The following is a 16,738-nucleotide window of genomic DNA, read 5'->3' on the forward strand; positions in this document are numbered from 1 at the left end:
GACGGAGAGAGAGAGAGGGGAGGAAGGAGAGGGGGAAAGAGGGGAGGCTGGGGGAGGACAGAGGGGTGTGCTGTGGAATAGAAGAATTATAGAGCTTTAATAGTGGGGACTTCATTAGAGACTGAGACGAGGGAATGAGACGGCTTTACCGCCTCGATTATCAGCTCACCACCACCTCCGCACTGAAGCAGCCCGGGCGGACGAGAGACAGAGAGAGGAAGAGAGAGAGAGAGAGAGAGAGAGAGGGAGTCTATCCAGCCTGGGAGGCCCCCTCGTCCCCAATCCGCTCCAATGACCTTTCCACAGATCTGCTGTGTGCTCTCAGGGTAGCGTTGCCGAGGCCCTCGCCACTCCCTGCACATGCTTTCATTAGCATATGCTGCCTCTTTCTCTCTCTCTCTCTCTCTCTCTCTCTCTCTCTCTTCTCTCTCTCTTGTTTCCTGTGTCGAGCACTCTTCAGGCATGATATCTGCAGCACCGCCGGCTTCGTCTATCGCAGGAAGTAACGGCGTTTTCTGGCACGCGAACATACAGAACGTATTCGCTTGTGTTGACACGAAAATGATCACGCACATGCTGTTTTTTCTCTACGTCAGTAATTCCACTAAAAGCACACAATGCACTTCTTTCCCATTGCCAGTAGACGAGTTTGCCGTTGTGTTTTTTGCTTTTTTTTTCTTCTCTTGTGTGTCACACTCGACCGTCACAAGTGGACCAGATAACAGGGAACAAAAGGAAGCAGCGCGGTGGACGGTTGCTTCTCTATATATATATTTTTTTTCAACTTGAGTCTCTATTTTAAACTCGATCAATTTCATTTTTGAGCTCCATTCAAGAGCTGCTTCAACTGGGACAGATGGCGGAACCATTTATGTGCCAGTGTCTGGAGATTCAACATGCGCCTCAGAATCTCAGCCTCGCTAACGGACAGCAACAGCAGCTAACATGAGTTTAGAAACGGAGTCCGCTAACGTAACCTGACGCCCGTCTTCCACACAGAAGTTGCACGGAGTCTCTTTAACATGCACTCAATGTCATCAATCCTGCCACCTTAAAGCGACATAATGAAGTGCCATCAGATCACAGCTCCCGCATAGATTACTGAACAACGTTTCCGGTCGTATCCGAGATGTGTTAGATGGGAACTGATCGCAGCTATCGGGCGTTTAATCGACTAATCAACGATTTATTCTGTAGTTGATAACTACCTAAATGCAGCAGTGACTTTAATCAAATCCCTGTTAGCTCTCATGCTGAATGTGGAGAGTTTTGCTGGACACGATCACGTAAATATTGTAAAAGCAGAACCCATTTCCAACCACGGGGACATGACAGGATGCAATCAGAGCTGCAAACGTTCTCTGACGCACACGACAGACAACCTGAAGACAGCCTATCATTTTTTATTTTTTGCCGTCCTTGTGAAACGGAGGCACGTAGTTGTTTTCCACTCCCGTCAAGTACGGAAAAAGGAAAATGGAGGACAACAGCTCTTGAAAAATCTCTGCAATAAAACTTTGACAAGCTCTCTGGGCTTGAAAAGGGAAAAAAAAAATCATACATGGAGACGCGGCGCTCGTACTTATATACTTCACCGTGCGCCTGCAGAGTGGCAATGACAGGGAAGGGAGAAAAAAAACAAAAAAAACACCCCAATCAGAGCTGAGTATGTAAATGATGTGCTCAACTTCAGTCTCATGAGAGAGACGGAAATGTGACAGCATTCAGCTGAACTCCAGCAAAGATTTGGGGGGGGGTGTTCGAGGAATGTTACCGGGCCGACTCTGTGAGACTTCCATCGTGACTTTACAGAAGAGAGACGTATTTGATGAGACCACATTCATGTCAGAACGGGGCTCCGGTCTCAAACTTCCTCTGGATTATGTTTTCCGCTCGTATCCTCATCCCTCCCTCAATCCTTCCATCATGTTCCTCTCTCGCGTTTCATCCGCCGTCGGCCCCGCTCTCTTTCCTTTTACCTTCCCTGACCTCTGACACGTCGTCACTCTCGCCTCAGCGGTCTTGATGGAGCTGGAGAAGCTCGAGTGGCGGCCCTGAACACAAACGCATCCAGTGGGCAGTTTGAAAAGGGAAGACGACTAACACAGCGTCTTCAGTCCTCCTGAGTTAATATATGCTGCTGCTGTGTCCGAGGCTCCCTCTCTGTGGCATTGCCGCCGCCGCAATCAACACCGACTCCTGCCCTCGCTACACGCATCATTAGCGGTGGTAGGAAATCCTTTCCGCTGGTCTCTTACTACTCGTTTCTGCATCAGCTAATGATGTCCCAGTCCATCCATAAATTTGTCGTCGTCTGACGCTTTGAGGAGTTTGACATGGCAGCAGGGGTGCACGGGGATGAAAGAGCTCAGCGGACAGGCGGCTAAAATGTAGCGGCGGGGGAGAGGGGACATTAGTCGGAGGAGAGAAGCAAACTAGTTCTGCCTAAATGGATTTCCTAATGATCATCCTCTTGTTTGCATCTTCATCACTGGCATTTTTTCCCCCCTCGACTGTTGTGACTGAGGCCAGATATTGGCGTTGAAAGAGAAATCCACAGGTTTAAATTTAGACCGAGAGCGCGGAAACCGGAGTTGTGCGCCGACTCCTGATTGGTGCTTGGCGTGGCGTCGTCGCATCTCTCCGAACACCTCGGAGACCCGCGGCTCAGATGATCTAATACACTGCTTTTGTTAATTATGCAGCAGCACAGTACAGTATTCCCTGCTGCAGCCCCGTGGCGTCTGCGCGCGTGTGTGTGTGGCATTGCTATTCACGAGACGTAAAAAAAAAAACCCGCAGCAGATCCCACGGCGGAGGCGCACAGCGGAAACCTGGGACCCGTGACGACGCATGCGAAAATGTCACGCCACTCGTTTTCTCCCCCCCTTGTACACTCACAACTCCCCTTCCTCTTTGACACACGTCGTCCTCCTTCGACGTGCGACACGAAATATTCTGCCGTCTCAGTGTCCTGGGAGAGCGCCGGTGAATAAGGATTGAGGGAACGAGGGAGGCGATACACAGCAGGCAGGCGGAGGGAAAAGATCGGCACTGTGATGTGTGATCGACATTTATATGTGCGTGTGTGTGTTTGTGTTTGTGTTTGTGTGTGCTTACTGAGGGTCTCCGGCGTAGCTGAGCTGAGCAGGCCGGATCCCAAAATGAACGATGATGGGGAAGGTGATGACGTCTGGGTTGAACTGCTCCCTGTCCAGTTGGTCGATACGCACCGAGCTGGGTTTCTAGAGGAGAAAGAAGCCAGAAGAGTGAGCACACACAGTCAGGTAGCTATAAGGCAGCCGCCATTCAATCATCCGCTCCCAGTATGTGAAATAACAAATAATCCGCACCTTAAGGGTCGTCTGTCACGGGAGTGTAATGAGATGCTCGTGAACCGCGCACAACAGTGATAAAGCCATGTCCGGGGACGGGTTGAGCAAACTTCTGACGCTCTTATCGGGGAGGAGATTGACAAGCAACATGTCCTCCGCTGACTCCCAAATCACAGTTGGCCTGTCAGGCGTTTTGCGAGATCAGAGGAAGGAGCTGTAGCATAAGGCGTGATGAGCTGCGCGGCAGATGGCTCGAGGCTTCGGGCTCACCTTGACATTAGTCACGGCCCGCATACAAACTTTGATTCGAGAGCGAGAGGTCGCCAGACAACTTTGATTTTGCCTTTAAGGCGACATAATCAAGTTTGATTGGCTTGATGGAAGGCTTGATGACTGCCCCTGTTTACAGTCCCGACACAGTGTAGATGCTAATGTATACGTACACCGCTTTCTTTGGCGTCGTGTTAATGCGCCGTGGCTGTTTGAAGGTTGACGACCGTTTGTGCCCTCATTAGTGCGGAGAATAATCACTCCAGCTCGGCGTGCTTGATTGGCGTCGGACCCCTTCATTTGGAGAAGCATGTGTGACCTTGACATCTCACAGCGAGGAATGATTTCCACAAAAGGAGAACATGTATGGAGTGAGCGAGTTCCACACAGCCCCGAAGGGATGATTTATTGATTACAGCGCGCCGAGCAACTGTGTCTGTTTATGAATTCTTTACCTCCGCGAACATACGTCCTCTGCCAAATGTGAGGGTTTGACATCGCGTCCAATTAGTGCGAAAAATAACCGGCAAATGAGCCAGAAGCTATTTCTTTGAGAATAGGACGATTGTTTGAATCAGTTATCGAGCATCAGAAAGAAAAAGAAGAACTGGTTGCAGCTTTTCACGCCCATTTTATATTTCGCTATACACAAATCACCTCTAATTCTTAAATCATTCCATAAACAAGCTACTGAGCTCGTCTTCAAATTGAAAATACACATTGTGATGTGGAAATCCGAACGTTTTTAGCCGGTTTTACGCTTGTAAATCTCACAAAAAGTCTCAGCTAGCGCTTTAAAATCCAGAGGATATTGGGAAATCGTCATAACTTCCAACTAACTATCCAAAATCTATAATTAATATATAATAAAGACACTAAATAGTCTGTAAGGAGGACTGACTGTGTTGCAGCAACTTTTCCACATATCTTGCACAACTCCATTACTGCTGTTTGTTCTTATAATAATGCTGAGTGGGCTGGAGTGTGGGACATCTCTTCTTTTCATTTTGAAAGACTGCCGTTATCCAGCGAAGGATCCGTTTTGTTGTCAGACTCTGAATGCTGCAGCAGACAAAGAGAGATGAAGTGGATCACACATTCATTATAAAACTGACCTGCAGCTGCTTTTATCTTCTTTCAGATCGACTGAGATGCATCTTCTTCATCGCTGTTTACAGAAATTTTAGAGCTAATGGAAATTTTGGGCTTGGTAAGTGTTAAAACAACATCTTTTTTAATCAGTTTGAGATTTCAGGGCTGCAGGAGGAGGCTTGGGTTACACCTGAAGAGCTGCAAGGAGCCATTTTATGTTTTTGTTGTGGTGACAAGTCTCCGGCTACTTCAGTTAGCAGCTGCAGTGAAGATTTTCAACTTTAAAAAGGGTGTAAATAACATCTTTTCAAATCAATTCCAGCCTCTGGAGACTTGGATTACATCGGGCGAGGCTGCACGGAGCCAATTTATCTCTTCCTCGGGTCGTTTTTGACATTTTAAAACAAGTCTCCAGCTACTTCAGTTGTTTAGGAGAATGCTGTGATGCCGTTTTGCTGTGAAGCTCCAGAAATGTGTTGTGGACGAGAAAACTTCACCCGACTTTACATCAGGTGAGGAGATAATCACAAAATTTCCATCTTTGGGTGAACTTTTCCTTCAAAGGGATATTCCGGTGCAAGTTTAATCCATGGTGTAAATCACCGTGAAACTGTGTTAGACTCCCTCTTGAGAGATCAAGTTAGCAGACTGCTAATTTACGGAGTTTTATCAACCTCAGAAACGACCGCACGACAACAATACACTGCAGTAAATGGATCCAAATATAAACCGCCACCAAAAAGCCACAAATAATGCTCAGAACAGCACCAAACTTCAGCAACAGTACAAATAGGGTCTCAGCACATAGTCCGGGGCATCTAACCTCCGCTAGCTTAGCTGGATTTCTATTGTGAAGCTAAAAACAGATTTCAACTCTCCTCCATCAGCTTCCGTGTCGGGGAAGTCCCGACGCGACGATTACCGAGTGCGGTTAGAAATGCTCAATTCCGTTCTTTTCCCTGTCCGCTCTCGATAATAACTGTTATAAACTGGCAGGTAAGACACATATGAACTTTGATTGCTTTTCCATGGAGTCATAATCATACATTTTCATCCATGAGCCGCGGAACTCTACTGCACTCGGTAATCGACTCGTCGGGACTTCCCGTCAACAGGAAGCTGCTGCAGAAGAGTGGTGAATTTAGTCAGCTTTTCAGTAGAAATCCAGCTAAGCTAGCGGAGGTTAGATGCCCCGGACTATGTGCTGAGACCCTATTTGTACTGTTGCTGAAGTTTGGTGCTGTTCTGAGCATTATTTGTGGCTTTTTGGTGGCGGTTTATATTTGGATCCATTTACTGCAGTGTATTGTTGTCGTGCGGTCGTTTCTGAGGTTGATAAAACTCCGTAAATTAGCGGTCTGCTAACTTGATCTCTTGAGAGGGAGTCTAACACAGTTTCACGGTGCGTTAGACCATGGATTAAACTTACACCGGTATATCCCTTTAAGTAACTGGTTTCAGGTTTCTAAGCCTTCATACGATCATGAAATAACCCCTTAAAGAAAGAACCAACAAACCAAACTCGCTTTAAAAACAACAACCCTGGGTTTGACAAGGAGAGGATAACCATTGTTGACCGTCGCCTCAGATAGCTCCATTTTCCCCCCAACAGGGTTGAATCTCTATTTATGACCTTTTTAATAGACTTTGCTTGACTGGCAGACCAATCTTTAACTTCAGTATAGGGACGGGAGACTATTATACACCCACCTATCTGGAAACCCTGACAGCAACAATTCAGTGCTGCCAGCAAGAGGCCGTTGACTCAATAACTCACCCACGCCAAAAGGTTACACAATCATATTCACTGCTCATATGCAACCTTTTAGCTAGCAATGACATCTTCACCTTTACCCAGACACAATTACTGTACATCCTTTAAAATATGGGCCAGACAAGAAGGTTAACCAACTTCATCGTGACATAAAAAAAAAAAGCGTCGGCCCCCGAATAGTGTCGATGACAGCGAACGCCCTTGGGGATAATAGGTGAGGTTGCTCATGTCACAGGCTAACAGGAACAGCCTTATTCCTGCAGTGTCGGGGTTGGGGGCGACGCCTGCCCTTGAAACGGCAGACAAGGCCGCCTCGTGTCGTAACGGTGCAGCTGAGGCCTCACCATGCCCGGGTTGGTGACGATCATGCCCTTGCACTCCTCCGCGTATTTCTGCCACTCCAGCTCCTCCCACTGCAGCATGTCTGCAATCTCCTCCTCGGGGACCAGCGGCTTGCTGCTGTGCAGCAGGTACAGCAGCACCTGATGCATGGACAGCACCTCCTTCCCGCCATCTAGGACGATTAATCAACATAAAACACATATCAGAAAGAAATGCATATAAGGGGAGAAAAGCGAAAACACCACGAGAGATTTGCAGGGAAATTGAAAAGAAATGCAAAACTCCGACTCTTTCGCAGCAACAGTTGGTGGAATTAAACAAGCTGTGACATTTTACACAAGGGAGAACGTTTCATACAATGTGTTCTCTCACTGTTCAGAAATCCTTGGCCCAAACTCAAGGCTGATGTTGGGAAAGAAAAATCTTTGTTTTTGTGCAAGCGGCTCACCCGGCCTCACCTCTGCCAACTCTGAGTTTTTGAACCGGTATCACATACTGTGAAGGTGTCCCCGTGCATCGCGATCGCATTGTGCAGGCGACGCGCAGGTGAACAGAGGCGCCGATGCAAGGTTGGATGCCTTACAATACGCGGAGGCACATAATGAAGCGCGCGTGGACCGAAATTCAAATCAAGCGCGCACACACGCACACAGAAGTACAGCCAGGCACACGCGGCGCAATCCACCGGGTCAAAGAGAGTCGGTTTAATAGACGCTCATGCAAAATTTATAGACCTCCATTTACAAGAGTTCATGTGGACAGAAGCACCAAAAAAAAAAAAAATCCACTGCCCTCTCAGTCCTGGAAATGCATTAAGACAATAACAAATGCACTCAACTCTCACTGCAACTTTCAAAACGCATCACAACACTCCCACCATAACTCCCCGTCTCCTCTCGCTGCCTTCCTCTTCACAGATCACATCAGAAAACAATGCGTCGGACAGTTTTTTTTTTAGTATGTGTGCTTTGGTAAAAAAGAGGCAGATAAGTGTTTGTAGCGGACTAAATTGGGAGAGCTAGGAGAGAAATTGTTTTATGATGGAAAGAAGGTAGGTGGCACGGCTGTCATAACAAACACTGCCGGCAAAAAACAAAAATCATAGTGCACCAGCACCATCATGTGTACTGAAGATGAACGCCATGCAGCTGCACAGCTGCTCAGGCACTGGAAGTCATTTTGCATTGAACACAAATACGAACGCCAGCGTGTGCAGAGATGTTTGGCAACGGCATTATAGAAGACACGCAGCTTCCTTTTGTCTCTTCTGTGGCACGTTTTAACTTGAAGGCTGAGGCACCGCTGACCACCAGAGGGAGACAAAAGCGCAAAAGGAAAGCAGTCTCAGTAGGTTGTTGGCAGTCTTACCGGGAAGGAATCGTACAAAACGGGGCATGAAATGGAACTGCGGGCATCCAGAGGTCTCACTGTCCCACTCAGGACCTGGAGGAGAGAGCACAGAGGAACCTTTCAAAATAAAATCTGACAAGCTTTTCAAGATGGGGGAGTGAAGAGTCTTTGTGGACATGATGGTCAGAATTACATTCCTCAACAGTTTGTTAATCTTCAATCCTGTCAGTGACTGTGAAGTGATATGAAATGATATCATTATTCAGTGTTCTGCCTGAGGATAAACCTGAGATGCTGTCTGTACACGCTTCAACAGCTCATTATGTATCACACTGGAATATTGAATTAAACATTTGTACATATATATAAACAAAGTTCACTAAAAAAGTAATGTTGCTTCTTTGATTCCTCGACCTATCAGAATATATTTCAACCTACTGTTGAAATGAACTCAACGACCTTTTAGCGCTTTTAGCTGAGCAGCTACAGTGAAGATTTTAACTTTAAAAAGGGTTTAAATAACATCTTTTCAAATCTATTTTGGAGCAGTAACAAGGGATATCTTATCTAAAGGTAAAGGTTTCTCCCGAGACTTGTAACACAAGTTTATTTGGAGGCAGAAGTGCCTTAAAACACACTCTGCTTTATCGTCTACTGTCCTCTAAATGGGACCACTGAGACCGTTAAGTTAAACTATTTACTGAGGGAGTAACTCAAGAGAGAAGTAGGGTTGTTTTCCCATAGGCTACACACAATCAGACTTCTTTTTGAAACCAGTGGAGTCGCCGCCTGCTGGCCAAAGCTTTTATTCTTTTTATGTGTTCTTATCTATATTTATATTGTGTTTTGCCTTCATGTTTTCACGTCTCTTTCGTCTGGCCGTTTTCTTTTTCTGTTTTTCTTGTTTTTTTTTACCTCATCTGTAAAAGCACTTCAATCATCATTTTAAATGTGCTATATAAATAAAGTTATTATTATTCAAGAGGCAAATCAACCAAATGTCCTTGTGCAACATCCAAGCTGTGATTTGAGATGATTTAATTCGGCTCTTCTCCGACACACAGGTAGGACATCGCTGCCGGAGAATGAAACGTTGTGAAACAGACCCTGTTTGTGGTTTGGCAGTCGTACCTTTCAGGTTCCAGTCATACAGCTCGAGAATGTCCTGGAACAAGAAGGCGGCGAACAGCTCCAGGCCTCGGACACAGTAGTTCTGGGCACGGGGGGGGGGGAAGAGACAGACGATGTTGGAGAGCAGTGTTATGTGATCATTCAGTTCAGGCAGAAGCTGTAATACTGTCCATGAAAAAGTACCTTAATGTAGATATGACTGATAAGTAAATCCAGTTCTCTAAACTTTATCACATAAGCCACCCTTATCGGTGTAATCAACCTGCGCAGGTTACAAAGAATCTCTTTTCCCTCCTTCTACAAGGATTAGCACCTCGGCTCGCCCGGGCGCTGAGGTGTGAGGGTTACATGTGGCTCAGCCTCAGCCGTTTGAGATAAAAACAAAAAGGGGTGAGAAAGGGGAGAGAAAGAGCTGAGAGATAAAGTGGGGTTTTACCGACCTCCGGTGTCATCTCCTCTATGAAGTGAATGGTGTAATCTATGTTGAAGCGGATCACACGGCACAATGGAATCTGTGATGATGAAAGGAACAGAGGACGAGAAGAAGAAAGGACGGGCCGACTCATTACCATGGCGTTAGGCAGAGGTTACAGCTTTTCAAGGAAACTCATTAAAAGCCCCCTCGTCTCTGCTCTCTGCTGCGGGAGCTCGCCCAACATGGCCGACGCGACCACATGCACGAGAAGAGAAAAAAAAACTAAAAAGTAGCGGAGGAATCGCACTTTAACTCTGCTGTAAAAAAAGTGTTTAAACATGCACAACCTCGGGACAATTAAATGAGCCCTGTGAGATCGCATGCCTCCACACACACACACACACACACACACTTGAAAATTAAGTAACTCAAATCTCGCTAAATAGATAAGCCTGCTCTTCTGTGTTTAATCTCCCTAGTTACACGGTCTTTGTTGTCAGAGCGTGGGGGTCCATTTTAAGAGATTAACCTGGGAGCCACATTCATTCTTGCCCATCCCGGCAGCTAACTAGCAGGGGGGCTAATATCACTACGCTCCGAGGTTTCTAATCCCCGCACTGCCACGAAGCGTTTACCCCGGGCTTTTAACAAGGCCTGCTTAAATTATCCAGTTCAAATCACGCCTTAATCCTCGGGGCTCTTTTCAAGCTAGACGGATATTGACCAAGTAGTTTATTATTCAAACATGCGGGGAAGAGCGCGAGAGCACGCTGACGGACACGAGGCACATAAATGTTCCCACTTTAAGGAAACGCGGTGCGGTGATCCCCCCCACGGATCTCTCGCTCCCCTTTAAACTTCCTCCTTGGGATGAAAGAGGGAGAGAGAGAGAGAGAGAGAGAGTCACGACCTCTCCGATGTTTGACAGTCGCTGATGGGCCTTCAAAAAGTGAAGGGAGAGGACTCAGCGACAAGGTCAGCGCAGCGAGTGGAGCACTTTGTCCGGGCAACAAAGAGGCCGACCCGAAAAGCCAGAAAGCCGATTTTGAAGTTATTTTCGAGGAGAGTGGAGTAAGAGGAGGAGGGGATTTTTCACTCAAACGCTGGCCTAAAATTATACGTGTTGCTTGAACGGAGACGGTGGGAGGAGGATGGGGGGGATCATACGTGGTCAGCAAAGAGCTGAATGAGCAGCAGCGGTCAAATAGTGTACGGAGGGAGGTTATGAAGCGGTCATTACACAGCGGAGGTTCTCAGAGGCGGGCTCGTACTCGCACAGCAAATGATGGTGGAAAACCAGGACGAGGCTGTGCAGCTGAAACTAAAGCCTCGTCCATGCTAATACAGATATTCTGCAAAACAAACATTTTCCTGTCCCACAAAACGCCTTCTAGAGCGCGTTTCTTTGAGAACTCCAGTTTCTGTTCATCTGTAGGATAGTTAGACGAAGGATTTGGGGAAATTTTGACGTCATCCCTCGCTTTCTGTTCATGGCCACTGTTGCTGTCAGTTGCTCGTCGTCCGTTCACGCAAATTAAACACGTGTTTCTTTTCGGTTTCTCTACAGCACCTCGGGCGTCGTGCCAGAAAGGTGTTAAATCAAAAGGTGAGAAAATACGTTAATAAATTCATAATAAAAGGGGAAAAAGTTTGGTTTTATTCTTGTCATTATTAGAAGTTTGATTGGTGTGTTTGTTAACTGACACAAAAGTGGATTATTGTGATTTTCTTGACTATACTTATTAATTCAGTCTATAATTGAGACAGGAAAGCAAACAGCAAACATTTACTGAGCGTCCACATTAAAGTGTGTTTAGGTTTTGGGGAGTTCTACTGCATGTGTGAAAAAAAGTAGTATAAACAATTTTGTGGCTGCAGAGGAAGCTGCAGGCAGTCGGGTAGTCCAGTGATGTCACCCCAAGATGCATTGTGGGTGATGTAATGTTGTTATTAAAAAGCAGTTGCACCTCTTGTATCGCAGGTTGACTCATTTTGGACGGTTGAAAATAAATCCGCTGTGTCTATGTTGATCATTTGTTTTTAGGGGTCCAGAGCCTACACTACCCACAATGCATCTCAGCCAGTAAAAACAGATAAGAAAGAAAGAAGATTTCACCATAATCCTCGCTTTCATTCAGCAATTTTGTCAAAATCTCCCAGGAATATGATGCAAGGCTGCAGCACCATTTCTGTCTACATTAATAAATAAACTCATGTTTTGGTCTGTGTGACACAATTTCATGCCATAAAACTACAAAAGGAGGCTCCTGTTGATCATTTGCTTTTAAACTGTCTGTTAGGAGTCCAACACCAGACCAGTGGACTGCTTTTTAAAAGCCTGCCGCCTACATTTACCACAATGCAACTTGGCCTCACAGTTTATCAGGTTCCATTCAGCTTCCTTCTTTTTTCACACATGCAGTTGTGCTACTCGACACCTGTAAACACACCTGAATGCTTAAAACTCGCAGGGTTACACATTAGGTAACTCATTGTGTGTGTGTGTGTGTGTTTTGAAAAAGGACACACACTACATGACTGATCAGCAGCAGGGGGGGTTACACTACAACAAGACCTCTCACTGGGAGGAATCCCTTAAAAAGGTCCATCTGGTCCACAAACAACATTTTGTCACGAAAACCACAGAGAAGTGACGCGGTACATAAGCGATCCGAGCCGTTTGTGTTGTGACTCACAGCGACTAAACGAGGTAGAAACAGAAGAATACAGCGGAGAGGTAAACAAGTATATTTCACTGAAAACATATTGTTGTATTGTAGTTCAGCAAGGACGACGGGGTTACAAATGCTGAAGAGCTTGTGTGTATGCCAACGAATTCTGATAGAAAGTGTATCATTGTGCCGCCTCCGAGCAAACTGATGCATGATAACAGCGGGTTCAGAGAGCTGCTGCAGACGGCAGCAGAGGAGCGTCTGCTCTCATTGGCTGCAGCTTGCTGCAGCTCCTCGGCACAAGCGGGATATTTAGCCCGCTTGACATCTCGAGCGTCTGTGAGGCATCGGTGAACTTTCGCATCACGTCTTTGAACGGTTCACACACACAGGGGCGGGCGCAGATTTGCCTCTGATCTCGGGGTTTTGTCGATAATCTCCCAAAAAACTGTCGGCGAGTGGAAAATCAAGGCCACAATCTTACAGCTTGAACTCGGCATTCTGGGTGATTGTTATATTATGAAGCACATGACGATTTACTTTATGAATAACAGGTTCATGAGCTTTTGGTCTTCAGGGGAACATTTGTAGTATCGAGCCTTGTGCGTAACACTGCATAGGTATTCCAGTTTTAGAAGCTTCTACAGAAGTTTTAAGCAGCGCGGTTTAAATTTTCATTTCACCTTCGTGAGGTTTAAGTGGACCGTTTCAAATGAAATAGTCAAGAACAGTCAGTGTGAGCACCTGCCCCTGAAAACACAATACGAGAGGCAAAAAAAAATAAAAATCTAAGATGACATTCAATATAAAAACAGGCAGAACAGGTGCGCTCTCAAACATGCAGCAGTGTAGAATTAATGGATGGTGGCCTGTAAGGTTAACAGTTCAAAGCAGGCTTACGTTGGTGAGAGGTGTGTGGGAGAAGAGAGAGAAGCCTTCAAACAGGTACTCATGGTCATCGTACTCGATCACCGTCGGCCTGTCGGTCTGAAACAGAAAGCAGCGTGCGGCTCTGTCAGCGGACAGAAAACACATCAAACATACTACAGAAGAACTCAAATAAACTCTGCAGACTTTAGACAGTGTTGTATTAAAGTAGCAGAGACATGAAATACTTAAAAGCAGCTCTTCTTATTTTGGGGGTCTGAATAAAAAAAGAGACTTACCAGGAAGTTGGTGGGCGGAGACACAGTGATCCTGTAGTGAAACAGTTTTCCTGCGTTGTTGTTCATCACTCGACACTGTTTCACAGGCTGAGAGAGACACAAACTCAATAATCTACATGTATCTGTATATCTAATCATCTTTAAAACGGCATAATCAGTAAGTAATAATGTATATACACTAACTCAGTATCTCAGTTTTAGGATTGTTTCCGACTACAGCAGTTCCAAATAAAGTTGGGATGCTGCAGGTGAAAAAACCAAAGACTTTTCATTTACATTTCACACAGCGTCCCTGTCATTTTTGGTATCAGGGTCGTACAAGTCGACGCTAAACAGCTGACGTCCCTGCACACATTCCAGCTCAGTCGTCAGCAATCTCTGCACACCACTGACATCTTCACATTTGTACGAACCATATCGACATCACGTGTCATATCGCCTTCACATAATGGGGAGGTGGAATCATCGAAGGCGGAGTAACAGGCAACAATGCCACAGTGTGTGACACAGAGACTGCGTTTCAATAGTCATAAATCCACATTTTCTGACAATTTAACACGGCGTTACAACATTTGTAACAATAACACCACTGGGATATTTTAGTGGAAGAACTTAGGACAATTTCCAGCTGTGTTTGTGGAAACTACAGCAGGTATTTTAAGCCCAAACATGATTTTATTATAGTTTGCACAGAATGATAATGATTTAAAATTGAATCACACATTGCCAACATTTAAAGGGATATTCCGGTGTAAGTTTAATCCATGGTCTAAATCACCGTGAAACTGTGTTAGACTCCCTCTCGAGAGATCAAGTTAGCAGACCACTAATTTACAGAGTTTTATCAACATCAGAAACGACCGCACGACAACAATACACTGCAGTAAATGGATCCAAATATAAACCGGCACCAAAAAGCCACAAATAATGCTCAGAACAGCACCAAACTTCAGCAACAGTACAAATAGGGTCTCAGCACATAGTCCGGGGCATCTAACCTCCGCTAGCTTAGCTGGATTTCTATTGTGAAGCTAAAAACAGATTTCAGCTCTCCTCCATCAGCTTCCGGGTCGGGGAAGTCCCAACGCGACGATTACCGAGTGCAGTTAGAAATGCTCAATTCCGTTCTTTTCCCTGTCCGCTCTTGATAATAACTGTTATAAACTGGCAGGTAAGACACATATGAACTTTGATTGCTTTTCCATGGAGTCATAATCATACATTTTCATCCATGAGCCGCGGAACTCTACTGCACTCGGTAATCGACTCGTCGGGACTTCCCGTCAACAGGAAGCTGCTGCAGAAGAGTGGTAAATTTAGTCAGCTTTTCAGTAGAAATCCAGCTAAGCTAGCGGAGGTTAGATGCCCCGGACTATGTGCTGAGTCCCTATTTGTACTGTTGCTGAAGTTTGGTGCTGTTCTGAGCATTATTTGTGGCTTTTTGGTGGCGGTTTATATTTGGATCCATTTACTGCAGTGTATTGTTGTCGTGCGGTCGTTTCTGAGGATGATAAAACTCCGTAAATTAGCGGTCTGCTAACTTGATCTCTCGAGAGGGAGTCTAATACAGCTTCACGGTGATTGAGACCATGGATTAAAATTACACTGGAATATCCCTTTAATTCTGGCGATCGGTTTGCAGATAGATTTTGTAGAATCTAAACATTAAGACCAAACTACATTTACCATTATACCGCCATACATTTAACATCAACGCCTGATTATAAAAAAAGAAATTGACTGACGTCCTTTTAATGAATACAGTCACACTTCCTGTTTACTGTGTGAAGCCATTAAAAGAAACAACTAATTGACTCATATTTTCCAGGTCAACCAAGACAGTAACGAGCAATTAGTCGACTAATGGACTAACAAGGTGGCGAGTCCTCTTCATTTACACCGACGCAGATTCTCTGAAAAATGACCTTCAAATAACGCTTGAACGCCTGCAAAGGTAAAAAAAAAAAAAAAAAAACATAACCGCACTCAAGTTTAATCAACGACCTTTAAATAACGCTGACTGACTTCACCTCCATCTGAAAAAAGCCTCCTTCTTTTTTTTTAAAAGTAAATACTTCAATAATGATGAAAACAAGAATAGTGAAATATCTATAGTTGAGTCACTGGTACTGATCAACTCTCCTCTCTCATTCTTACAGCTCTAGCATCATCATTTGGTTCTTTTGGATGACACAATCCGTTTGTCCCTCTAACACAAAAGGAAAAAACGGCCACCGCACAGAGAAGAGCAGAGAAACGTCCTTGCCCCTGTGTGCAAGGTTACGAAAGGGTGATTTATTCACGGCGTGTCATACCTCCTCCCCCGGGTAGATGCTGTGGCGGATCCCTGTACGTCTGGCCTTGGCACTGCACTTACACAGGGGGCCATCATTCATCTGGACAGAGAGAAAATACGTAAATCAGACACAACTGCTTCACTTGCCGTGTACGGCGGAGCGGCTGCAGAACATTTCAAACTGCACCGCTGCACACTCCTGACCTTTATTCCTTCACTGGAGTTCTGATTTGTCGCGTTTGATGGCGTCTGAGCTACGTGAGGGGGCAAAAAAAAAAAAGACTTCATCGACGTTTTCTGTGCATTTCCCGATAATTTCAACTTCGTTTTTTAAAAAGAAAAAAAAGGAGAAACAACTCTTTTCCAATCGCAAAGTGAGATGTCAGAGCGCAAACTGCCTCGTCTACTGAAGCAAGCGATTTCCAATATTTACTAAAATGACTGTAAAAACCTCCCAGACAGGCGCCTGAACTCGGCGCTCGCAATCAAATAACGCTGAAACATCTTGCTGCGTTTTCCACATCGTGATGTTTTTCTTCCATTAGCAGCCAATCATAACTTATAATGTGATTAGGAGGGAAAGCAGAAGTTGTGTATGCATCCGTCGTGCCATCGCTCAAACGCTGGAAAGGTTTGTAAAAAAAACAAAAACATAAGCTGCGACAGAACGAGCAGCATATTAAATATCTTTTAATGTGAAATATGCATTAAAGGGATCAGAATTATCCTCATTTCCGTGCGACTTCTGCTCCTCGTCAGCTAATAGTTTTCTCCTCCAGCATCGCTCATGGCCGTCTGATCCTCCTGCACAGCAAAGATCAGCCTCCCATCTGTTACCAGCAGCTGAATTTATTCCATCATACTCAACTGTGCATGAACGTCGGCAGAGGGACAC

The 16,738-nt window shown here is 45.3% G+C and overlaps 1 protein-coding gene across 2 annotated transcripts in view; it reads right to left on the bottom strand.

Moving 5' to 3' along the window:
• The window catches only part of drosha (drosha ribonuclease III), a 108,523-nt gene that overhangs the window by 82,982 nt on the left and 8,803 nt on the right, over positions 1 to 16,738 (bottom strand). For both annotated transcript variants that reach the window (XM_030398737.1, XM_030398738.1), the window contains 8 exons: positions 15,863 to 15,943; positions 13,548 to 13,634; positions 13,282 to 13,368; positions 9,735 to 9,806; positions 9,295 to 9,376; positions 8,182 to 8,256; positions 6,816 to 6,985; positions 3,121 to 3,245 (listed from right to left, as the gene is read on the bottom strand). In XM_030398737.1, coding sequence (XP_030254597.1) covers positions 3,121 to 3,245; positions 6,816 to 6,985; positions 8,182 to 8,256; positions 9,295 to 9,376; positions 9,735 to 9,806; positions 13,282 to 13,368; positions 13,548 to 13,634; positions 15,863 to 15,943 — 779 coding nt within the window. The remainder of the gene's footprint in view (positions 1 to 3,120; positions 3,246 to 6,815; positions 6,986 to 8,181; positions 8,257 to 9,294; positions 9,377 to 9,734; positions 9,807 to 13,281; positions 13,369 to 13,547; positions 13,635 to 15,862; positions 15,944 to 16,738) is intronic.

Source organism: Sparus aurata, chromosome 19 (genome assembly GCF_900880675.1).
Source record: "Sparus aurata chromosome 19, fSpaAur1.1, whole genome shotgun sequence".
NCBI classification, from domain to species: domain Eukaryota; kingdom Metazoa; phylum Chordata; class Actinopteri; order Spariformes; family Sparidae; genus Sparus; species Sparus aurata.